The 26,717-nt window shown below is 45.4% G+C and overlaps 1 protein-coding gene across 1 annotated transcript in view; it reads left to right on the forward strand.

Moving 5' to 3' along the window:
• LOC126161274 (uncharacterized) overlaps positions 1–25,877 on the forward strand; it is a 145,056-nt gene extending 119,179 nt beyond the window's left edge. The window contains exons 4-6 of the mRNA XM_049917014.1: positions 17,442–17,621; positions 21,051–21,213; positions 25,115–25,877. Of these exons, the coding sequence (XP_049772971.1) occupies positions 17,442–17,621; positions 21,051–21,213; positions 25,115–25,550 (779 nt within the window). The 3' untranslated portion in view covers positions 25,551–25,877. The remainder of the gene's footprint in view (positions 1–17,441; positions 17,622–21,050; positions 21,214–25,114) is intronic.
• Positions 25,878–26,717: the final 840 nt, after the last annotated feature.

The raw sequence follows: 26,717 nt of genomic DNA on the forward strand, positions 1-26,717 counted from the left end.
ACAGCGAAACAGGCGTCTCATGCACTTCAGGCGCTGTGAACAATTTTAGTGGGTTTCTATAACATACACAGTGAAATTTCTAGCTTTTACACACGCAGCGCATCACTTTTACCAATCAGTAAGTTGGCCACATTTAGTTACTTACATTTAGTAACGTCACATGAAATTACATTCTAGGGTAAGTAATTGCCTCCCCTCTTATTCATCAATTAGTGAATTAGCGAATAAAGCCGATAATAAAGTCTTTGATCTTAATTTGCTGACAGGGAGATAAGCTAAACAGAAAATATGGTAAAAAAGTTCGTTCTAGGCACTTTCTACTTTTATATAGAAACTTTTATGTTATCTAGTTCAAAGGAGTTACATACCTATGTCTGTTAATAAACATCTACATCTACGGCCATACTCCGCAAGCCACCTGACGGTGTGTGGCGGAGGGTACCTTCAGTACCTCTATCGGTTCTCCCTTCTATTCCAGTCTCGTATTGTTCGTGGAAAGAAGGATTGTCGGTATGCCTCTGTGTGGGCTCTAATCTCTCTGATTTTATCCTCATGGTCTCTTCGCGAGATATACGTAGGAGGGAGCAATATACTGCTTGACTCTTCGGTGAAGGTATGTTCTCGAAACTTCAATAAAAGCCCGTACCGAGCTACTGAGCGTCTCTCCTGCAGAGTCTTCCACTGGAGTTTATCTATCATCTCCGTAACGCTTTCGCGATTACTAAATGATCCTGTAACGAAGCGCGCTGCTCTCCGTTGGATCTTCTCTATCTCCTCTATCAACCCTATCTGGTACGGATCCCACACTGCTGAGCAGTATTCAAGCAGTGGGCGAACAAGCGTACTGTAACCTACTTCCTTTGTTTTCGGATTGCATTTTCTCAGGATTCTTCCAATGAATCTCAGTCTGGCATCTGCTTTACCGACGATCAACATTATATGATCATTCCATTTTAAATCACTCCTAATGCGTACTCCCAAATAATTTATGGTATTAACTGCTTCCAGTTGCTGACCTGCTATTTTGTAGCTAAATGATAAAGGATCTATCTTTCTATGTATTCGCAGCACATTACACTTGTCTACATTGAGATTCAATTGCCATTCCCTGCACCATGCGTCAATTCGCTGCAGATCCTCCTGCATTTCAGTACAATTTTCCATTGTTACAACCTCTCGGTACACCACAGCATCATCTGCAAAAAGCCTCAGTGAACTTCCGATGTCATCCACCAGGTCATTTATGTATATTGTGAATAGCAACGGTCCTATGACACTCCCCTGCGGCAAACCTGAAATCACTCTTACTTCGGAAGACTTCTCTCCATTGAGAATAACATGCTGCGTCCTGTTATCTAGGAACTCCTCAATCCAATCACACAAATGGTCTGATAGTCCATATGCTCTTATTTTGTTCATTAAACGACTGTGGGGAACTGTATCGAACGCCTTGCGGAAGTCAAGAAACACGGCATCTACCTGTGAACCCGTGTCTATGGCCCTCTGAGTCTCGTGGACGAATAGCGCGAGCTGGGTTTCACACGACCGTCTTTTTCGAAACCCATGCTGATTCCTACAGAGTAGATTTCTAGTCTCCAGAAAAGTCATTATACTCGAACACAATACGTGTTCCAAAATTCTGCAACTGATCGACGTTAGAGATATAGGTCTATAGTTCTGCACATCTGTTCGACGTCCCTTCTTGAAAACGGGGATGACCTGTGCCCTTTTCCAATCCTTTGGAACGCTACGCTCTTCTAGAGACCTACGGTACACCGCTGCAAGAAGGGGGGCAAGTTCCTTCGCGTACTCTGTGTAAAATTGAACTGGTATCCCATCAGGTCCAGAGGCCTTTCCTCTTTTGAGCGATTTTAATTGTTTCTCTATCCCTCTGTCGTCTATTTCGATATCTACCATTTTGTCATCTGTGCGACAATCTAGAGAAGGAAACATTATTCTCTGTTATGTAGACAATTGTAAAAAGTTAGCCGGTAGCCATATTTAAACTTACCAAAAATGCGTCATTACGAGGTGAAATATTTCCGATGGGTAGTGTTCTACAGCTGTAATTTATTTTATCGAAGTCATGTTGCTTCATGCGCTCCTAGCCCGTATGTGAATCTCTTTATTAGCAGTTGTGTGTTTAATCCATCATACTTTTGATAATGACAACTTTGTTTCAAATTGAAAGCATGCAAGGTAAAGTCTGCTTGTAATTTTCTATCTGTTAAATGTCAAATATGAACATAGTTAGAAGCTGAACGTATGTGTCGGACATCATTAAAGTTTGATTTGAGATGTCGGCAACTACTCGAAGTCTTATTTACAGTCACAAAATGGATGGAACTGTCGAAAACTAAGGTGCTCATGTCACTGTGTTGTTATTGGAGCATCTTACGTTCAAATTTAATTATCTTGCTCTTTGTTGCTTGTTCTCGTTTCAGCCCATGTTGAGACAATGAGCGCAATATTCGAAACTAGATGCCAGCAGCAAATGTTTCCCACAAAGCAGTTTGGGGACCCTTGATGTATTTTTTAAAATATCGGAAACATTTACTCCGCTTAAAAATTCCATACATTTTTTCACCGTTTCATTTCGACAAAGTTTCCCTCTTCAACGTAGGCAGTAGCATGCAGTAAAAATATGAATTCATTTTCTGCCATGTGTTCCTTACTCAGTGTAGCTCGTGCCAGCGCTTAGCGGCTAAAACTGAAAGGGAAATTTCCTCGTGAAATTATTACTGCCAGTGTGAGCTCGGAGCTGCTGCGAGCGGCAAGACAAGCGTTATTGTTATCCGTTGCCTAGTTTTTCCCCCTTTGTGTATCTCTCCTTGCCGCTTCACATTTATTTCTGTGCGAACGAGGTGGCACACAGGTTAGACCACTTGAGTTGCCGTCGGGAGGACGATGGTTCAAATCCGCGTCTGACCATGCAGATTTAGGTTTTCTATGATTTCCCTTAATCGGTACAGGCAAATGCCGGGATGGTTCCCTTGGAGGGGCACTCCCGATTTCCTTCTTCGTCTAAACGTTCAGAGCTTGTGCCCTATTTCTGATGACGTGCATTCTAATAACATGCATGCCTGTCTGAAGGAACAAAGACATTGGTGACGATTTGCAGCTGTAGTAATATTACGAAATTCCGTCGACATTGCGAGTATTTTTGACATCAGATGTACTAGGCATGGGAAACCGTGGATTCGAGTCCGGCCTGGCAGAAATTTTCATTTGTCACCAATAGGTATGATTTCCATGACTGCTACAGCTGATGACAAAAATATTCGAAACTGCAACAAAATTTCGTAATATCGTTTTATTTCATGTCGACTATTACTAATCCGGAAAGGAAGAGATCCTCGAAACAAGTTTGCCTGGGATTGAGAAGTTCGAGCGGAAACGAAGTCAACATGATAAAAAAAGCCCGTAGTCAAATAAATTAACATATCTTTTTCTCTTTGCGTTAACCATTGCTACGATGCGCCGAGCGAGGTTGCGCAGTGGATAAGGCAATGGAATCGGATGCAACAAACAGTTTTCAGGTTGATGTCCAGCAATCAAGATATAGGTTTTCCATGATCTCTGTAAAATGATTGAGGCAAATATCCAAGATGATCTGAACTTTACCAAGGATCACTCCTTTCGATGAGTAATCCGAGCATTTGCTCCTTCTCTAACAATCGCGATGTCGAACGGACAGAAATAGCAGAAGCCCGTTCTTTCCTACGACGTCACATACCACGGTTACTCATGACTCACTGTCAGACTTGCTTTATACACTCCTGGAAATGGAAAAAAGAACACATTGACACCGGTGTGTCAGACCCACCATACTTGCTCCGGACATTGCGAGAGGGCTGTACAAGCAATGATCACACGCACGGCACAGCGGACACACCAGGAACCGCGGTGTTGGCCGTCGAATGGCGCTAGCTGCGCAGCATTTGTGCACCGCCGCCGTCAGTGTCAGCCAGTTTTCCGTGGCATACGGAGCTCCATCGCAGTCTTTAACACTGGTAGCATGCCGCGACAGCGTGGACGTGAACCGTATGTGCAGTTGACGGACTTTGAGCGAGGGCGTATAGTGGGCATGCGGGAGGCCGGGTGGACGTACCGCCGAATTGCTCAACACGTGGGGCGTGAGGTCTCCACAGTACATCGATGTTGTCGCCAGTGGTCGGCGGAAGGTGCACGTGCCCGTCGACCTGGGACCGGACCGCAGCGACGCACGGATGCACGCCAAGACCGTAGGATCCTACGCAGTGCCGTAGGGGACCGCACCGCCACTTCCCAGCAAATTAGGGACACTGTTGCTCCTGGGGTATCGGCGAGGACCATTCGCAACCGTCTCCACGAAGCTGGGCTACGGTCCCGCACACCGTTAGGCCGTCTTCCGCTCACGCCCCAACATCGTGCAGCCCGCCTCCAGTGGTGTCGCGACAGGCGTGAATGGAGGGACGAATGGAGACGTGTCGTCTTCAGCGATGAGAGTCGCTTCTGCCTTGGTGCCAATGATGGTCGTATGCGTGTTTGGCGCCGTGCAGGTGAGCGCCACAATCAGGACTGCATACGACCGAGGCACACAGGGCCAACACCCGGCATCATGGTGTGGGGAGCGATCTCCTACACTGGCCGTACACCACTGGTGATCGTCGAGGGGACACTGAATAGTGCACGGTACATCCAAACCGTCATCGAACCCATCGTTCTACCATTCCTAGACCGGCAAGGGATCTTGCTGTTCCAACAGGACAATGCACGTCCGCATGTATCCCGTGCCACCCAACGTGCTCTAGAAGGTGTAAGTCAACTACCCTGGCCAGCAAGATCTCCGGATCTGTCCCCCATTGAGGATGTTTGGGACTGGATGAAGCGTCGTCTCACGCGGTCTGCACGTCCAGCACGAACGCTGGTCCAACTGAGGCGCCAGGTGGAAATGGCATGGCAAGCCGTTCCACAGGACTACATCCAGCATCTCTACGATCGTCTCCATGGGAGAATAGCAGCCTGCATTGCTGCGAAAGGTGGATATACACTGTACTAGTGCCGACATTGTGCATGCTCTGTTGCCTGTGTCTATGTGCCTGTGGTTCTGTCAGTGTGATCATGTGATGTATCTGACCCCAGGAATGTGTCAATCAAGTTTCCCCTTCCTGGGACAATGAATTCACGGTGTTCTTATTTCAATTTCCAGGAGTGTATGTTTGTGTCACATCATTTCGTGAATGTTGCTCAAATAACGTAGGAAACAGCTCTGGTTATGTGCTTTTATTTATCTATGTACTACGTCCCATCTTCAGCTGATATACTATGATTCGCTCTTAAAAACAATCTTTTGATCTATGAATTATCACACGCACTGTGAAAATGAGCCCGTACGTCAAAGTTTTCGTAATGGCTGTAACAGAAATAATACGATTTGAACTTTTTCAAATTCTTGTTTATGTTACTGAAAATATGTGCGGGAAGCTATTGTACCAATATCATAACTCAGAAACAGGAAGAGCAACGGCAGATGTGTCACACTTTCGCGGGTAATAGTTCACACCACTACTCAGTAAGAGCAGTATATGCAGGTTGTAGGGAACGTTTGCCTACCTGTAAAAGGGTACGGTGAATACCTCGCAGGATCTAATGCAATTTAAGGGGTGGAGGGTGGGGGGAAGGCGGGGGCCACCACCCTCAAATGTAGGTGTGTAGGACGATAATTTCATATTTATCATTGTAGTCTAATAAGCGCAATCCATGTATGCAAAATGTCGCTTACAAAAGGCGGGTTTGGATAATATTTTGTTTGTTGAATTAACCGGTGAGATAGAAAAGATACTGAAAAAAAGGCGCTATGTTCTTCAGGGTTTCGTTCAGTCCTGCGCGAGAGTTTCACAGAAATGCGCAATAAACATCAGTGGGGGACATCATAGGAAAGACGAAGAGTTTCACGAATAGATTACTCGAAAACTTTCGAGAGCTCGCTATCAAAATGACTCTAGAGCCGCATAAAATCCCTTTAACGTAGAAATTAGGATCTCGACACTAAAATTAGAGAAATTTCGGCCCAGACACACGGTTACTAACAGTGAAGTTTACTGCGTGTCATTAACGAATGGAACAGAATAAGCTGAGAGAGGTATTCGGGAGGCCGACGATTCGATCCCCCGTCTGGCCATCCAGGTTCCGTGGTTTCCCTGCATCACTTCAAGCGAATCGCGGGATGGTTCCTTGTATTAGTTGTGGAATGAAAGCAAACAGCTTCCAAATATTGTCTCGTGAAATTTCTTGACATGTCTTCTGCGTCAATTGATCAAAATTGCTGCCTGATATGTAATTATCCAAGACATGCTTTATGTATCTAGCGATTTGTATGAAACTCCCCCAGCTAACACAACAACGCACAGCATGAAAATATGTCGTTTGCAAAAACCGAGTTCCGGAAGTTCTTTTATCCACAGCTCTGAATTAACGGTGAGACAGAAAAAAAAAAAAAAAACTGAGAAAAGGGTTTCAACGTTCTGTAGGATTTACATTGAAGGCAACTTTTATAAGCAATCAGACGGCCTAGCGAGAGGGCCATGTATACCTAGTACTATAGCTGAGATATACATAAATCATTTGGAACAAAAATTATTTAACACTGAAGAAACCTGCCTAAAGAAAACTGAGTTTAATAGGAAACTTTGTAAACGACACACAGCTGTTGGTAGAAGTGGATGCCAAAGACGTAATTGGCATTCTAAATGTAAATTGCTTCAAATGGTCTACACAAGAACATGAACACGACAAAGGCATCATTTACCTCGACCTTGGCTCTAAGCACTATGGGGACTTAACATCTGAGAAAAATGGTTGAAATGGCTCTGAGCACTATGGGACTCAACATCTGAGGTCATCAGTCCCCTCCACTTAGAACTACGTAAACCTAACTAACCTAGGGACATCACACACATCCATGCCTGAGGCAGGATTCGAACCCGCGACCGTAGCGGCCGCGATCTTCCGGACTGAAGCGCCTAGGACCGCTGTTCCACAGCGGACTTCACTTGTGCGTCATAGAAATGCGTAATAAGAAATGCTAATTTATCGGATTCTTTTATTGGGCACCAATGAACCAGAAAGTCTCTAAAAAGGAGGTCCGGCATTTAACTAACCATACAGCATAACGTGATTGACCGATCGCGTTATTCATATACTTTTTCCGGCCGGAGTGGCCGTGCGGTTCTGTGCGCTACAGTCTGGAGCCGAGCGACCGCTACGGTCGCAGGTTCGAAACCTGCCTCGGGCATGGATGTGTGTGATGTCTTTAGATTAGTTAGGTTTAATTAGTTCTTAGTTCTAGGCGACTGATGACGTCAGAAGTTAAGTCGCATAGTGCTCAGAGCCATTTGAACCATATTCATATACTTTTCAAAATGAAGACAGTCCACGTCTTTCAACTTGGTGAATCCTTCCTCTATGAGTCTCAGATAAACTACAATGACCTGGTTACGAATTTCTTGTGAATAATATTCTTCGTGGAGGGTAACTATTCCAGAAGATTAAGTGGTTGACCCCTGAAGAGGCGAAAGTAATTACAACCTTTCTGCTTTACTTCTTTCAGTATTTTCAAGTAGCGGTCGGTACTGGCCATTAAAATTGCTACACCACGAAGATGACGTGCCACAGACGTGAAATTTAACCGACAGGAAGAAGATGCTGTGATATGCAAATGATTAGCTTTTCAGAGCATTCACACAAGGTTGGCGCCGATGGCGACACTTACAAAGCGCTGACATGAGGAAAGTTTCCAAACGATTTCTCATACACAAAGAGCAGTTGACCGGCGTTGCCTGGTGAAACGTTATTGTGATACCTCGTGTAAGGAGGAGAAATGCGTAACATCACGTTTCCGACTTTGATAAAGGTCGTATCGTAGCCTATCGCGATTGCGGTTTATCGTATCGCGGCACTGCTGCTCGCGTTGGTCGACATCCAATGACTGTTAACATAATATGGAATTGGTGGATTCAAGAGGGTAATACGGAACGCCGTGCTGGATCCCAACTGCCTCGTATCACTAGCAGTCGAGATGACAGGCATCTTATCCGCATGGCTGTAACGGATCGTGCAGTCACGTCTCGATCCCTGAGTCAATACATGGGGACGTTTGCAAGACAACAACCATCTGCACGAACATTTCGACGACGTTTACAGCAGCATGGACTATCAGCTAGGAGACCATGGCTGCGGTTACCCTTGACACTGCATCCCAGAAGGGGCGCCTGCGATGGTGTACGCAACGACGAACCTGGGTGCACGAATGGCAAAACGTCATTTTCTCGGATGAATCCAGGTTCTGTTTACAGCATCATGATGGTAGAATTCGTGTTGGCGACATCGCGGTGAACGCACATTGGAAGCGTGTATTCGTCATCGCCATAGTGGCGTACCACCCGGCGTGATGGTATAGGGTGCCATTGGTTACACGACTCGGTCACCTCTTCTTCGCATTGGCGGCACTTTGAACAGTGGACGTTACATTTTAGATGTGTTACGACTCGTGGCTCTACCCTTCATTCGATCCCTGCGAAACCCTACATTTCAGCAGGATAATGCACGACCGCATGTTGCAGGTCGTGTACGGGCCTTTCTGGATACAGAAAATGTTCGACTGCCAGCACATTCTCCAGATCTCTGACAAATTGAAAACGTCTGGTCAATGGTGGCCGAGCAACTGGCTCGTTACAATACGCCAGTCACTACTCTTGATGATCTGTGGTATCGTCTTGAAGCTGCATGGGCAGCTGTACCTGTACACGCCATCCAAACTCTGTTTGACTCAATGCCCAGACGTATAAAGGCCGTTGTTACGGCCAGAGGTGGTTGTTCTGGGTACTGATTACTGAGGATCTATGCACCCAAATTGCGTGTAAAAGTAATAACATGTGAGTTCTAGTATAATATATTTGTCCAATGAATACCCGTTTATCATCTGCATTTCTTCTCGGTGTAGCGATTTTAATGGCCAGTAGTGTACATCTCGTACTTGCCTCATTTACGGTTTGTAGAAATGACTCTTTTAATATGTGAAAATAAGCTCGCATAACGATTAATATTAATCAAGATATTCGACAGGCGTATGAATACTGTAGTATTAGATTCGAAGCCTCCGATTCCGTTTCCGTCACAGTGTTTTCCTTATTTATTTTACGGGATAAGAATATTTTCAAAGTAATAGCCTCCGACAGTGGAGGACCATGGAATCGGATATTGTCAACAAAGGTCACGCTATTCTCGCACTTGCTGTGCCTCTTGCATCGCCCATGGCCCGTCAGCGCCATCTCTCATCCAGCTTCCGCACGACAGGAAGGCAGCAGGCTGTCTCCAGCGTCGCTCGCTGGAACTCCGCATTAAAAAGGCAACAAGCCCGCTGTTCGTTCGCAGCGGGACAATCGTTCATCAAGCGGAGGCGGCACGCTAAACTTTTGATGAGACCGAAGCCCGCCACAGCTCATTCCGCCCCCGAGCCGTTGTGTCCGTCGCGCCGCACGCTCACCCCGTTCCATTCTCCCCTCGCTCTGTTTCTCTCCCCCCCGCCCCCCATCCCTCCTCCTTCCCCCCACTACCCCTCTCCGACGCAGAATCTTTTTCGTCAGCCAACACCTACACCTCCTCCTGAAGGTCTCGGCAAAGGCATCAGGGGACGCCGGCACAGACGCCGGGGAACCTGCGCCTCCATAAAAGTTGAATGCCTTTTGTTAAGTGGCCCCACTGCTTGTACATAAAGGGACACTCCTCTTGCACCTTAGAATTACCGCCCAGTTTCTGCAGGGTTCGCCCGAGCCGGCTCGCGCTCCGCAAGCCGTTGTTGAATATCAAATTTCGCGAACACGCTGGCGGGGACGAAATTATGGAACAGACAAGAGAAAGGCATTCTGCACGAGTACTGAAGATGAATCTCCGGGGGAAAAGACCTTACCCTTCCCCCCCTCTACTCTCCTGCCGCCCCCCCCCCCCTCCCTTCCCCGTTTGAGAACCGCTGCGAGGGATTGAAAGATTTAAAACCTCCGGGAATTCCCTCGTTATTGCGCGCTATTATGCTGGGCTGGGGTGACGTCAGCGTCGCCGGAGCGCTTTCACTCTCCGGCCGCCCTTTGGCCGACTGCGGCGTCCGTCCGGCAATTACTGGGCTGGCGCCCGTCGCTGAATTTCGCTGCAGGGTTTACACAGGCCGGCGTTGCGCTCAGATTACAGGCGCAGCGAACTGTGGGGCGGTTTTCTGGGGACGAGCTTCCGTATTCAGTGACGCGCTCGAGCGCATATCTTGGAGGAAGGCACAGTGAAATGTGCCGTCTTTTTCAAAGAATCTCTCGTCTGTACGGTAGGGACGTCAGCGCTGCAGGACAATAGAAGCTTGTTTAATAAATGAGATACTACGGTTGAATTTACGGATGATTTTAACTTTTAGTTTACCGGAAGAGTGGGCAGGGGGGGGGGGGGGGGACGACGACAAGAATGGAACTGTAGTTGCTTCAGATTTGATCTTGCCTTTACCAGTAATGAACATGACTTACCACAATTAGAACATACTGATACCTGTTACAAACCGGACACAACAGGAAGGACCAGGCCCCTTTGCTTTTTTCTTTTATCACTCGTTTATTACATCAGAGAAATACACATTTTGAGACAAAATTTAACTACATGAAATATTGCTCCCAGTAAAGATTAACCTAAGCAGTGACAAAACTTAGTTCTCTGAAGGGTTTCTGCTGGCAACAAATTTTAAGCAGGCAATGTAAGGTTCATATCAATTTAGCTCAAACACGTAGCTAGTGATTGAATCACGACAGAGACACTTTAACAATTTCGGCAACAAATATTGTGTTGTTGTGGTCTTCAGTCTTGAGACTGGTTTGATGCAGCTCCCCATGCTACTCTATCCTGTGCAAGCTTCTTCATCTCCCAGTACTTACTGCAACCTACATCCTTCTGAATCTGCTTAATGTATTCATCTCTTGGTCTACCTATACGATTTTTACCCTCCAGGCTGCCCTCCAATACTAAAGTTGTGATCCCTCGATGCCTTAGAACATGTCCTACGATCCGGTCCCTTCTTCTTGTCAAGTTGTGCCACAAACTCCTCTTCTCCCCAATCATATTCAATACCTCCTCATTAGTTACGTGATCTACCCACCTTATCTTCAGCATTCTTCTGTAGCACCACATTTCGAAAGCTTCTATTCTCTTCCTGTCCAAACTATTTATTGTCCATGTTTCACTTCCATACATGGCTACACTTCATACAAATACTTTCAGAAACGACTTCCTAACACTTAAATCTATACTCGATGTTAACAAATAACATATAAATACATAATATATAATAACAAATAAATAGCGTGAGTTTGTACTCACAGTAACCAACTAATCAACAACCTTGCCATTGAATAAGTGGTAGGCCATTTGGAGCGAATTAGCAACACCCAGCAACCAGGGGAGTTAATACCAGCAGTCTTTAAATGTCTTGCTCGCCATTAAATAAACAAACTTACAGTAATTAAATGAATAACAAATCAAACACACTACGCTCCACTCAAACTCTTCCGTGGAAGCCAAGCCAAAATGAAGATTTTATTAACTGACTAGCACTGAAGTCACACTAAAGCTCATCTCTGTGTTCCCAGACACACATGGGGCAAACTTGTACAAGACAAGATTTTGAAGGGAGCACATCAGTAAAACCGGTAGTGGAGCTAACTCGTGCCACTGAAAATTAAGCTACTAGACCGCTGCACAAGGTGGTATACAATGAGGTTGCCTTAGTGCTATACTGCGCTCCAAAATATTAATTCAAATGGCCAATTCAAAATTAAGTACACATAAACCAGCATTAATTAACGAGGAGTGACACCAGATCGCTCGAAGGGATGACAACACTTAATTGAAAAGACGAATGCCGGAGGCGGCAGTAACATCAAACACCTTCTCCGATTTTTAACCAGGAGTCACTTCCCGCTATACAAGTAAACATTTAACCAAGCACAAGGAAGGAACCCCAAAGAGAAAATTCAAATAATACCCCCAAAAGATTATAAAGGACAGGGAACCCCAACTATTTAAATTTAAAAGAATTAGCTGTCCCCAAAGGCGGTGTAAGCGCTAAGGCCACACTTAAGAGGCTACCAAAGTTGGTTGCAAAAAGTCTTATTCATTTGATCCTTTTCTTTAAAAGAAACACAAGGCTGCTTTACTTCTGCTGGACGTCCGGTATGGCTCGTGTAGGATACACTAGGCAGCAACCCAAGCTAGGCGGTCGCAAGGCACGGCGAGCAAAATCAGGAGAGCAGACAGGCAGGCAACCAACACATATCCTCCATCCTGAACCGGCAGACGACGTACAAACAACTCCACATATACGTGGTTGCTTCCCACCTCGTACCTCGCGGCGTCTCAGCAGGTAGCCCGAGCAAACCACAATTGCCACTCGCCCCGCGAATGCGGAAAACAACAAGGCAAGCAGAGGTAAGAAACATCGAAGGATCGATAATGGACATCCAAGAGACTGGCGCGCCAGTAACGAGCGGCACGGCTCACATGCAACAGCAATTCATGCGATAACTGCGTTTTCTAAATTAATATTTTGGCACATTTCCCTGCATTTGATACTAAACAAAGAACGGTAACTATACATGAGAATGAATAAGAAAGGCATTCTCTTTCTCATTAAGTTGCACAAGAAAATGCGACAGATTGAGCAGCATCTGGTCAACTGATTAGTTGCCATAAAAGAGGAGCACCGAAAATGAGAAACCATCACAGCTTTAAATTCTAGTCCAAACATAGACATGTCGGATGAGGCATAATAACTTTTGTGTCATCGTTGACATTGTAGGGTCTTGTACCGGAGCAGCAATGTTGTTTGGTTGCCGGTATCCCAGTTTTACAATGCACCTGCACTGTATTAACAGGGTTCTTTGTTTAACAGAACAGAAAGCTACTTATCTCTAGGCTAGTCCACGTGTGTTGGTTCAAGCTCTTCCATAATAGTCTACATTAGCCTCCACTGCTGGTGGAGTACAAATCCTGCTATGTACACTCAAATGGTTGAAATGGCTGTAAGCACTATGAGACTTAACATCTGAGGTCATCAGTCCCCTAGACTAGAACTACTTAAACCTAACTAACCTAAGGACATCACACACATCCATGCCCAAGGCAGGATTCGAACCTTCGACCGTAGCAACATCGCCTAAAACCGCTTGGCCACAGTGGCCGGCCTATGTACACTACTATAGTCGCTATGTACTGACTGACTCTGAGCTGGAGGCTGTGGCTCTGGCTGACAGCAACTGCGACTTCTACTGCGACTGGGTTACAGCCTGGAACTGTGACTGACTGCGCCCTCCAGTCCGTAGTGGCGACATAAACACTGGCAGATAAGACGGCGTTGGTGGCGTGTTTCTAGCGAGGCTGTCTTTGGCCTCCTGATAGGCACGCTTTCTCCAGTGACTATTATCGATCTTCTCGCAATCTCTTTGCCGACCGGTGTTTTGGCAACAGCATACGCCCACACAGTAACAGTAGGCACATAATGGATTTTTGGTGATACGTGGGGTAATACAAAAACTATCAATCTTGTTGTTTTACAAAGTACTATTAATTTTTGGAAATCTTTTTGGAAAAATAAAACAAAAGAAACAGTTGTCACTTACACACTGTTGGCCTGCTGCGAGGTTGAGACTGTACAGTAGCATTTGTCACAAGTAAACAAGAAAGTGCCTTCATAAACAGAGCATTCCGCTTGCCAAAAAAAAAAAAAAAAAAAGATGGTTCAAATGGCTCTGAACACCATGGGACTCAACTTCTAAGGTCATCAGTCCCCTAGAACTTAGAACTACTTAAACCTAACTAACCTAAGGACATCACACACACCCACGCCCAAGGCAGGATTCGAACCTGCGACCGTAGCGGTCGCGCGGTTCCAGACTGAAGCGATTAGAACCGCTCGGCCACCCCGGCCGGCTCCGCTTGCCATCATCCCATTTCATATACAGCACTTTACCTTGTCCTAGCGAAATGTGTTCCAGCATCCTGAAAAAATTATTGGTTCGTTGTCTTCATTTTCACCTGCGCTATCTAGGGTTAAACTTGTAGAATGTTAGCACTTTCTGCCGTTCTATTTAATTTTGCTGCTTTTAGCTGCTGTTTTTCCTTTTTCTTGAAAGTGGAAAAGAAGTAATCATAACATTTTGTGAGGTTCAGTTTCTCTCATGACCCTTGCTTTCTTTACCTTGGTTTGAGGAAGTTACAAAATTTAGCTCAAGCCGATAATACGTCCAGAGGTTTTCGAACTATTGAAAATTCTGACGGACCTAGTATTCCGAGATCTGAAAGAACTTCAGCAGGCCAATGACAACGTGACTTCTATTAATTACTATTGTAGACACACTAATACATTACATGAAATACTATTTGCAGTTTTGCCAACTATATGAAACTATCCTGTGTAATCTTACACCCCTGCTTACTCTTACCTTCCCTCGACCTATAGAGGATATTCTGTAATTCTGTAGTAAAATCAATTAGAATGGAAGGGACCACATAACCGGGAACGACGGTACTGGGTTGGCTTTCAAAAAATGTTCAAATGTGTGTGAAATCTTATGGGACTTAACTGCTAAGGTCATCAGTCCCTAAGCTTACACACTGCTTAACCTAAATTATCCTAAGGACAAACACACACACCCATGCCCGAGGGAGGACTCGAACCTCCGTCGGGACCAGCTGCACAGGTTGGCTTTGGATTAGGGCATGAAACAGAAGAATAAGTAATTATGACTTTTGCCTAAAAGGTCGAAAATGACACGAGGGGGCAGTCACGTACTGACTGGTTAATTAACGAAAAACTTTGTAAAAAATATTACGTCAATCCTTTTCCTTTTTTTGACTGTAACTGGCAGACCAAAGTCTATACGTGTAACACAGTAAGCTGATTTCGCAATCTATTTCCGTTTTCAAGGGATTAGTTAGTATAACAAAGTTTCAAAAAATGCAGGTACAGCATCCGCATAAAATAAACTGTGCTTCAAAGCGGTTTGCCGGCCGGAGTGGCCGTGAGGTTCTAGGCGCTACAGTCTGGAGCCGAGCGACCACTACGGTCGCAGGTTCGAATCCTGCCTCGTGCATGGATGTGTGTGATGTCCTTAGGTTAGTTAGGTTTAATTAGTTTTAAGTTCTAGGCGACTGATGACCTCAGAAGTTAAGTCGCATAGGGCTCAGAGCCATTTGAACCATTTTTTTCAAAGCGGTTTTTGCCGTTTTTGTTTAGTTTGTAGTTTTTAAGGTTTCGTCTCTGCCCGGACGTCCTGTTTAACGGTTGTGCTTGTAAACCCAAAAATATGAGGCCGCTGGTTCTAAGAGGCAGTACCAACTTGACGAAAGTTCTTTTCGGTGTACTGCCACGTTATATTCCAAAATAACGTAAGGTAGGTAGACACTTCAGCCACTTTTCAACGCTTCTCTTCAGGACGTCGAAACTGATGCGCCCTGAAGGCGCCCATTGAGTTGTACAAAAAGGCGAGTTTGTTTCACTCTGCGTCACGCAGCGCTAAACCCAGATGATCACTTACGGTCACATCGTGTAAGGCGCGAGGAGCTGGTTGAGAGACGTGGAAATATTCAAAATTGGTTCAAATGGCTCTGAGCACTATGGGAATTAACATCTGAGGTCATCAGTCTGCTAGACTTAGAACTACTTAAACCTAACTAACCTAAGGACAGCACACACATCCATGCCAGAGGCAGGATTCAAACCCGCGCCCGTAGCAGCCTCGTGGTTCCGGACTGAAGCGCCTAGAACCACTCGGTCACAAGGCCGGCGTGGTGATGTCGCCAGGCGAGTATGCAGAACTGATCGTGGGGAGTGGCATTGAGTATTGCGGCATTCTACAACAGAGTGATGTGAAACTCCGGTCAATTATCAGGTCGTTGTAACTGTTCGGTCCTCCAAATCTCCATGGAGTTAGAAACGACATTTTAATTCGTGTTGTATAATTGTGCGGTGTGGTACTACACGCACACATTAAGGTAAGAGTGATACATGGTCGATGTTGCCAGGTTTGGGTGTGGGATGTTGCCGCGTTATACTGCAAAATGAAGTTACATGAGTTGACGTTTCGGCTTGTTTTCAGCGGTCGTCATCAGGGAGCGGGAGCTGCTGGGTCTTTAAGTCGTCCGCTGAGTTAGAAACGTCATTTTTGTTTTCGCTTGGTTTAAATGTGTGGTGTGGCACTAAAGCCGTAAGATTTGAGAGTGGCACATTTTGGTGTCGTCGTTTGTGAGTGTGGGATATTGTCGGTTTATATTGCAAAATGGTTTTTAGTTCTCGTCTTCAGGACGTCGAAACTGTTCAGTCCTGTAGACGTCCGCTCGGTTAGAGGTTGTAATGCAGCTCTTTCTCCGGGGGACGAATATTGATTATTATCAGTAGTAGTATATTAAGCTACAAATTATCATTTTAAACCTGTGTGGTCTCCCTGGAGTGCCTAGTCGACCACAAGTCCCCGTCACGCTGTTCACTCTAACAACAGTATATAAAGGGTTGAAGACATGGAGAAAGAAAGGTATCATCACAATTTGAATTTAGAGTAATATAACTTTCTTACCTTTATTGGTCGTTGTTGCACGATCGTGATCCAGTGATGAATCTCGATATCCGCTGTTTGTTAAATCAATTTGAGGTCCAGGGTTTGTATTATGCTGCGTAAGAACTGACACATATTTAAATTCCCAACTTTTATTTTATAAATGGTGATCGTGACGATATTTATTAATTTTCGATGTAACAGCTTTTCCAATACATCATTGCGTTCCCTCTATCCTTGACCTTCTCAAAGCAAGCGTATTACAAGACCTCTCAACACCAACTGCTCATTGTCTCTACACCCGCCAACCATTTTCATGAAAAATGAAATAGTGGTTATAATATAGTTCTGTGGCAATATACCTCATGATTGTCCTCATATTAACAGTTTTGTAACAAAATAATTTGTTTATGTTTATGTAGTTAAAGTTCACTTGCTCGTGGAAGTTGATTGACGGCACCGCACACCTCGCCAGCCGGTGGTATCGGTAGTTTCAGTAGTTCGTTACATTACAAGGTGTAATTTCTGAGATCACTTTGTGTAATTTTGTGATGCTGCACTATGCCCATACGGCAATGAAGAATGACAGTGTTGAAGTCTGCAGGTGTGAGCGTGAGATATCGCCGCGTTATCCTCCAAAATGAAGTAAAATGAGTTGAAGTTTCGGCTGGTTTTCAGCGGTCGTCCTCAGGACTTCGATTCTGTTCGGTCCTGAAGACGTCCGCTGAGTTAGAAACGTCATATTTGATTTCACTTTGTGTAACTGTACGGGGCGGCGCTACGGACACGTGACGAGCTGAGAGTGAGACGTGGTGATGCCGGCAGGCGTGGGCGTGGTGCTGATCACGGTGAGCGGCGTGGCGTGGCGGCTGACGGCGCACGACGCCCCCTCCTGCCGCTCCATGCTGGGCCTGGGCGGCGGCGACGCGGCGGGCGCAGAGCCCAACAGGCGGTTCGTGCCGCGGCTGCCCCCCTCCTACGGCCGGCCGCACCACCCCTACGCAGGTGAGTGGCGGCAGACAGCCATGCACGCGCCGCGCACCTCCTTCCCCTACCCAGGTGAGTGGCGGCAGACAGCCATGCACGCGCCGCGCACCTCCTTCCCCTACGCAGGTGAGTGGCGGCAGACAGCCATGCACGCGCCGCGCACCTCCTTCCCCTACGCAGGTGAGTGGCGGCAGACAGCCATGCACGCGCCGCGCACCTCCTTCCCCTACGCAGGTGAGTGGCGGCAGACAGCCATGCACGCGCCGCGCACCTCCTTCCCCTACGCAGGTGAGTGGCGGCAGACAGCCTACGCAGGTGAGTGGCGGCAGACAGCCATGCACGCGCCGCGCACCTCCTTCCCCTACGCAGGTGAGTGGCGGCAGACAGCCATGCACGCGCCGCGCACCTCCTTCCCCTACGCAGGTGAGTGGCGGCAGACAGCCATGCACGCGCCGCACACCTCCTTCCCCTACGCAGGTGAGTGGCGGCAGACAGCCATGCACGCGCGGCGCGCCTCCTTCCCCTACGCAGGTGAGTGGCGGCAGACAGCCATGCACGCGATTCTTCAAACCTACGTCAGGTACACACAGCGACTGGTAATAAAACTTTTAACACACGTGTATAGTCTGTCGGTAAACTGAAGAGCGAGCGAGCGAGCGAGTCACCACTCTGCCAACCCATCTACCTCACAAGGCGCTTCTACAGGCTGTTTCACAACGTAGTACCGACCTTAACGCGGCGTGCGCTTCAAAGCTGTGGCGAAGCCGTGTACAGATACGTCTCGGCTAGGATTATTTTTAGACAAATGCATTAAGATCATAAGGAATACAAAAAACGATAGCTTCTTCCGAAACACAACATTATAGAGTAAATGATATTAACATAAGAACGGAAGTAAGGATTCTACTACAAACATAGAACCAAATACCTGTTCATGTGAATGTATGTTCCTCTATTGCTATTCATAAAACAAACCCCATATAATGCAATCGGTCTGTAGAATTTAAGGCTTGTTCTTATTTTGTGTTTCTACTAAAAGGCAGAAGTTTTCTTTGCAGCACTGCATTGAAACTAAACAATTCTTGGAACACAAGAGTAAGCAGAAATTTATGATTTTGTGTGTTGTCTTAGTCCGATTTGCACTACTTTTTTGTACTGTCTTCGTAAATATGCCTCAAAAGTATGTGTTCAGTGTTATACATATTGGGTATTTACTCTGTTGTCAGCTGTCAGAAAGGTTACATGTGTTTTGGTAGCATCAACGATTATTTGTTTTGTATAAAAATAAATTAGAGAATCTGTATTAAATTTTGTTATAAGAATGAAATAAAGTGTATGAAATTTTTAGAAATCGTAAATATTGCTTTTGGCGAGCCTGTTATGAGTAAACCTAGGGCAGACAAGTGGTATAAACATTTCAAAGTAGGCCTTAAAGGACAGCGGTTTGATAAGCGTTGATGAGATTAAAAATGCACAGTTAAGACACCTATCCCTAAGAAACAGTTCCTAAAGTGTTTCGGGAATTGGAAAAAGCACTGGCATAAGTGTATTGTATGTAATGGGGAATAATTTGAAGAGGATAACATTGCTGTAGATTAACAAATAAAGTAGTTACCAAAAAATAAAAATTAATATGTGAAGCACCTCGTATGTCAAGCTTTCTGCTTATAAGTCCAGAATCGGTGTACATGTTTCGAAGGAAATTTCAGCAGTGTTTAGAATAGCTATTGCGCACATGTTTTAAGCATTATGTCTTAGAATCAGGTGAATAGTGACCGAGATAGAGATTTATTGTTCCATAAGTATCAAAGGTTTTACGTGATTTTGAAACTGTCTATAACGATGGGTTTCCTCCCAAAAATTATTAGTTTTCCTTCGTGGCGATTCCAGTAAACCATGTGGCTTATTTTTCCATTCCTTACTTATGCGTCCTATTAGGTGAGGCTGACGTTTGCATAAATTACAGTCATTTGATTGGGACTGGTAATATTAGCCAACAGTTATTTCTGGGTCGCCTCTTTAATAGACGCTGTAATAACATTAGAGACGATCGAACGCACGTTACCCCAAAATACCTCCTCTTCGTATTATGCACATTTTCTTGCAATGCTAGACGATTATCCATCACTTCCAGATATCGAAGTACATCAGTAAGTATACGAAGTTAACTGACTGACACTGGCAACTCAGATCCCACGAACAGAAACGTATATCACTGCACGCCGATCTACACCGCTAGACAGGTAACAGGCAACAGATTTTGGGTGCCCCTGCAAGCCGGTGGCAGCGTTCTTCCAGGAAAGGCCACTTCCCCCACCAAAGGCGCTGCTCGCTCTTCAGTTTTAGACAGACTATAGGAAGGAGTAGATATTTTTGTCATTCCAACAAGCTATAGAGGGTGTTACACAGACATTCCACAAAGTGTTTATGGATGACAGATGTTTGCTGAATCTTCCCAATGACTCTAGTAGGTACCCATTAGTATTTGTCAGCCCTTGGACGATCAGATTTCACAGAACTAGCACTGTCTACCAACCAGTGCAATGCCCCGACCTTAAATATCCTACTTAAATCAATTTAAACTTTATTGGTTCTTCTTTGTTTTGAGCTCATGTACGGGTATATCGATTTCTAGAGTGAGATTTTCACCCTGCAGCGGAGTGTGCGCTGATATGAAACTTCCTGGCAGATTCAAACTGTGTGCCGGACCGAGACTCGAACTCGGGACCTTTGCCTTTCGTGGGCAAGTGCTCTACCAACTGAGTTACCCAAGCACGACTCACGACCCGTCCTCACAGCTTTACTTCTGCCTGTATCTCGTCTCCTACCGTCCAAACTTTACAGAAGCTCTACTGCGAGCCCTTCTTCCAGGAGTGCTAGTTCTGCAGGGTTCGCAGTTTTAATCTGCCAGGATGTTTCATATTGATTTCTGATTGCCATAATTTGTAAGTTAGCTGCATACTGTATGGCAAGTAGTCTCTGCCACATTTTTTCTTTCTTTTTTTTAAAAGTCTGATGATAGGCATCACAGACCTAAATCAGTTACCTGGTTTGTAACATTGTGGTTCTTAACTGGAATAGCTATAAAAAAATACCATCCTGGGCCACTGTGGATTTTTGTTGCGACTAAGTCCCGGCTCATGACCCGTATTTAATCCTCTGCTTTTGTTATTTAATTGTTACATCCGCATTTCAGTCATTTTACTACAAAAATCACCCCAATTCTGCCGTCAGCCCACGTGTTACCTTAGCTGCAGCTTTCCCTCATAAGTTTAGGACATTCTGTACTCTTTTCCTTACATTCCCAGAAATATTAGGGACATACGGAGGCTGTTGCTTCTTGTTCCTCCGATGTCTCACCTCTTGTTGGAACTCTTGCCTCCTCGACCTAAGGAGAGCGCTGCTGTCGCAGCGGTATTGACGCGGCGCCCGTCGTGTGTGTTGCAGCCATGATGTACCCGGAGTTCCAGTACCGGCCGCCGCCGCCGTCGTACCAGGCCTCGATGCAGGAGTACCGGCTGCGCCTGCTGCTGCTCGACCGCCAGCCGCAGGGACACAGCGCCGTCTCGCCGCCCCCGACCTACCGGTCGCATGTCTCCTCCACCTTCAGGTCAGTCAGCAGTCCAGCGCAGCCGCACAGGCTATTGGTTAGGCGGGAACAGGGGCTGGCCAAAAATATGAAAACCCTGATAACGAAACACATTACCATTCGTAATACGATTTAGGAAATCCACTGGCATTCAAAACAGCTTCCATTCATCTCGGAATGGGTAAATACAGATCCTGTCTGGTTTTCTAAACATGGCAGGGGTAAAATACAGGGAGCGAAAGGCTATTTACGATCTGAACAGAAACCAGAAGGCAGTTATAAGAGTCGAGGGGCACGAAAGGGAAGCAGTGGTTGGGAAGGGAGTGAGACAGGGATGTAGCCCATCCCCGATGTTATTCAATCTGTATATTGAGCAAGCAGTAAAGAAAACAAGAGAAAAATTCGGAGTAGGAATTAAAATCAATGGAGAAGAAATAGAAACTTTGAGTTTCGCCGATGACATTGTAATTCTGTCAGAGACAGCAAAGGACTTGGAAGAGCAGCTGAACGGAATGGACAGTGTCCTGAAAGGAGGATATGAGATTAACATCAACAAAAGCAAAACGAGGATAACGGAATGTAGTCGAATTAAGTCGGGTGATGCTGAAGGAATTAGATTAGGAAATCAGACACTTAAAGTAGTAAAGGAGTTTCGCTATTTGGGGAGCAAATGATGGTCGAAGTAGAGTGGATATAAAATGTAGACTGGCAATGGCAACGAAACCGTTTCTGAAGAAGAGAAATTTGTTAACATCGAGTATAGATTTAAGTGTCAGGAAGTCGTTTCTGAAAGTATTTGTTTGGAGTGTAGCCATGTATGGAAGTGAAACGTGGACGATAAACAGTTTGGACAAGAAGAGAATAGAAGCTATCGAAATGTGGTGCTACAGAAGAATGTTGAAGATTAGATGGGTAGATCACATAACTAATGAGGAGGTATTGAATAGAATTGGGGAGGAGTTTGTGGCACAACTTGACAAGAAGAAGGAACCGGTTGGTAGGACATGTTCTGAGGCATTTCGTGAAAATGTAATCACATGTCCGTTCTAGTATAATACAGGGTTATTACAAATGATTGAAGCGATTTCACAGCTCTACAATAACTTTATTATTTGAGATATTATCACAATGCTTTGCACACACATACAAAAACTCAAAACGTTCTTTTAGGCATTCACAAATGTTCGATATGTGCCCGTTTAGTGATTCGGCAGACATCAAGCCGATAATCAAGTTCCTCCCACACTCGGCGCAGCATGTCCCCATCAATGAGTTCGAAAGCATCGTTGATGCGAGCTCGCTGTTCTGGCACGTTTCTTGGTAGAGGAGGTTTAAACACTGCACCTTTCACGTAACCCCACAGAAAGAAATCGCATGGGGTTAAGTCGGGAGAGCGTGGAGGTCATGACATGAATTGCTGATCATGATCTCCACCACGACCGATCTATCGGTTTTCCAATCTCGTGTTTAAGAAATGCCGAACATCATGATGGAAGTGCGGTGGAGCACCATCCTGTTGAAAGATGAAGTCGGCGCTGTCGGTCTCCAGTTGTGGCATGAGCCAATTTTCCAGCATGTCCAGATACACGTGTCCTGTAACGTTTTTTTCGCAGAAGAAAAAGGGGCCGTAAACTTTAAACCGTGAGATTGCACAAAACACATTAACTTTTGGTGAATTGCGAATTTGCTGCACGAATGCGTGAGGATTCTCTACCGCCCAGATTCGCACATTGTGTCCGTTCACTTCACCATTAAGAAAAAAATGTTGCTTCATCACTGAAAACAAGTTTCGCATTGAACGCATCCTCTTCCATGAGCTGTTGCAACCGCGCCGAAAATTCAAAGCATTTGAATTTGTCATCGGGTGTCAGGGCTTGTAGCAATTGTAAACGGTAAGGCTTCTGCTTTAGCCTTTTCCGTAAGATTTTCCAAACCGTCGGCTGTGGTACGTTTAGCTCCCTGCTTGCTTTATTCGTCGACTTCCGCGGGCTACGCGTGAAACTTGCCCGCACGCGTTCAACCGTTTCTTCGCTTACTGCAGGCACACCCTTTGATTTCCCCTTACAGAGGCACCCAGAAGCTTTAAACTGCGCATACCATCGCCGAATGGAGTTAGCAGTTGGTGGATCTTTGTTGAACTTCGTCCTGAAGTGTCGTTGCACTGTTCTGACTGACTGATGTGAGTGCTCCTGTCGCCATTTTGTCTCACTGCACTCTCGAGTAGAGATGGGGGATGCGCTCTTGAACTAATTCATAGAGTTGAATCTTTCAAAGGAGTGAACAATCAGTGATTCAGAAAAAAAGAACGGTAGCTCCAAACGTTTCCCACGGCAGAGAGAGAGAGAGAGAGAGAGAGAGAGAGAGAGAGAGAGACGGAGCATATCAGCAGCGCCTCTGCTGGTCAGAGCACAGTGCACGCCACACAACACAGCCAGCGCCGGCCTCTGCCCTGCTTCTGCCTTGGCTGCCTGCATCGTGCAGTGCCCCATTGGATTTTGTGTTTCACATATGCCGTGCCGTCTCTGTGCGTCCTCTGCCGCGTGCAGTGAGTGTCTGGCGCAGCTTAACTTAGCAACGCACTCTGTCGGCGATCGTTTCAGTCGCACGTCCTGCCCTCTGGGCAGTTGATGCGAGCAACGGACAGAGAGCCACCTAGCGGATAACATAGGAACTACTTGCAACAACCTGCTCGCAAAGGAACGGACGATTTGTCTCGGAACGGGTGAGTTCACCGCTCCCCCCACCCTCGGAACTCGCCCGCTCGACGCTCACCCCACCGTCTCGACTCTAGCCAGAGCGTTGAGCAAAGCAACTCAGGTGTCACTCTGGTCTCTGCGGTCTCAGCTCACGCAGTAATACAGCTCGCGGCTCGTCCCTACTGGATATTGTTCTTCGTAGTAATACCGCTACATATATTACACTATTATTTTATGTATACATCATTTGTTTTTATTTTATTTTTATTTGTTTAAACTGATCAGATTAGGTTCCTGACGACTCCTCTTACTATAGGATTTTTATTATAGACACTCGAATTTACGCTTTAATTACGAACGAACCGATAAACGTTTCGCAAAATGTGATACACCAATATTTTCCTTGTTTTATTCTGCGTAAGGCTATATGCAGAACTTTCGTTTTACAGTCAAATTTATATTTTTTTTCTTATTCTGGTACGGTGTTTGCGATTTTAGGCGTCTTTGGAAGGAAACGTTCACTTTAAAAATATATGGCTTGCGATGTATTTGTATGAGGTTAATGAAATTTTAATACATTGTAGCCAAATATATTGTTAATGTAAATCTCAAGTTACAACATTTTCCGATCACCCAAAAAACCACGATAGTGCAAAATAAATCAATAATCAAAAACTTTGTCATATCGTGGAAATTTCAATAAACAATACAAAATTCTTACTCATTATCTGTGTTACTTCAAAATAGGATCAAATAAGATCAAAATACAGGTATAGTACTGGAATAAACCAAGTTTAAAGGGCAATGTGCCTTCCATTTATTTTCTATTGTGAATGAGTGGTGAGTCATGAAAAAGAGCTAATTCATTTCAGGGAGTTAACAGTTCTGATCCGATCTCTGAAAAGAACAGTTTTGCCCATCTCTACTCTCGAGCGCTCTGGCGGAGGAAACCTGAAGTGGGGCTTCAGCCGAACAAAACTTTATGAGTTTTTCTACGTATCTGCAGTGTGTCATGACCATATGTCAATGAATGGAGCTACAGTGAATTTATGAAATCGCTTCAATCATTTGTAATAGCCCTGTATATTTGTCCAATGAATACTCGTTTATTATCTGCATTTCTTCCTGGTGTAGCAATTTTAATGGCCAGTAATGTAATATCCGATTCGCAGCTTCACTTTTTCCTCCCTTAGACATTCTGTAAGTGTTCTCTCGTGTGGGTGCAGGGCGCCTTTAGGACTGCGGCGGGAGGCGGCGTCTGCGGCGGACTACTCGCGGCCTCCCAGCTACAGGTCGCGTACCAGCTCCACCCGGCCGACCCTCGACCCCGGGGGCGGCGGGGGCGGTGGAGGAGGAGGAGGCGGCAGCCTGGTGGGCGGCGGGGGCGGCGCCCTGGGCCACGTCGACCACTCGCGAGACCCGTCGCTGTCGCTGAGCGAGTCCGCGGACAGCGGGAAGCTGCGCTTCGTGCTGGACCCGGCGGCGCCCGGCGGCAAGGACCTCGCCAACCTGGTCACCATCGTGCAGACGGACGACAGCCCCGTCATCGTCACCGTGTCCGGCTCCACCCCCATCGTCACGGGCTCCTCGCCTGCCGGCCAGGGCGGGCACAGCGGCGGCAGCGGCATCAACACCGAGATGGAGATACTCGCGCACCTCTGATGGCGCTGTCCGACCGAGTGTGGCAGCGTCTGCCGCCATTGTACGGGAGTGTGCAGAGAGTTGCAACGGATCGTCTCGTACACACTCGTCATTGAATTATCTGTTCCAATGTATACATGTGACTTCACTAACGGACCAAAAATAAGGAAGAGGCACATTGCTGGAAGCTGACAGAAAAAAGTTGATGGGTACTGAGCTCGTAACGAAATTTGATTGTGCTACGATAAAACTCTAAAGTCACTCCGTCTGCTTCTGCATGCATCGTTTAAAGTCAACATAGCATCAACCCTCAATCTCTTTATAACAATTATATAAAAATAAAAGAGAAGTAAATGAAAAAAGTATATTGAGTAACCTCTTAAACTACGTTGAATAAAAGCATCTTTATGCGTAAGTAATTTTCAAAGTAATGCATTTTGCAAAGAAATATTTTGTATTTACTGACACCTACAAGAGATAAGTTGAAATTCCTATTACAATTAACGGCTATACTACAATATTTAGGTATTCATTAGCCGTAATATTTTTCTTATTGTAGAGAGATTGTTTTGTCATTTCTGTTCCGTTTCGGTTCATAAGAGGCATAAAGCTGGGTACTGTTGCTAGTCCAGTGTACTGATTGTATCGCAAGTTGGTCCGATTGTAAGTGACAGCCATATCAGAGAAACTGGCGATTACCACTCGCGTTCTAAAGGCAGTGTGATATCGATGATTGCCTGACACTTTCAGGACCCAAAATTACCACCTGTACTCTGTTTGTACTGTTAAAACGTTTGAAACTGACTTGATTATTGTTCTGACTTTCGGAATAAGTTGACATCCCGGAATGAACTACTGAATGACAAAAACCTTTGATTTAACAAAATATTGCACAGTAGGCTAAATACTGCAAAACAGATAGATATCACGAAAGAAATGTGTAGTTCACAGCTACACACTGTAATAAGAGATTTGCCTTCTGCAAAGAAGTATCATTTTTGGCTATTCATGACTTGATCATTACAGTGTATTTGCTACATAACTGTCTATAAATCTCTCCGTGTTGATAATTTGACTATGGTTAAAAGACTTTAGGAAACAACTGTAGATCTTTCACATCATGTAACAGATTGAAACTTTATTTTTGTGATACTGTCTTCCTCTTATCTAAATCAGTTCCAGGATTAA

Source organism: Schistocerca cancellata, chromosome 2 (assembly GCF_023864275.1).
Source record: "Schistocerca cancellata isolate TAMUIC-IGC-003103 chromosome 2, iqSchCanc2.1, whole genome shotgun sequence".
Taxonomy (NCBI): Eukaryota; Metazoa; Arthropoda; class Insecta; order Orthoptera; family Acrididae; genus Schistocerca; species Schistocerca cancellata.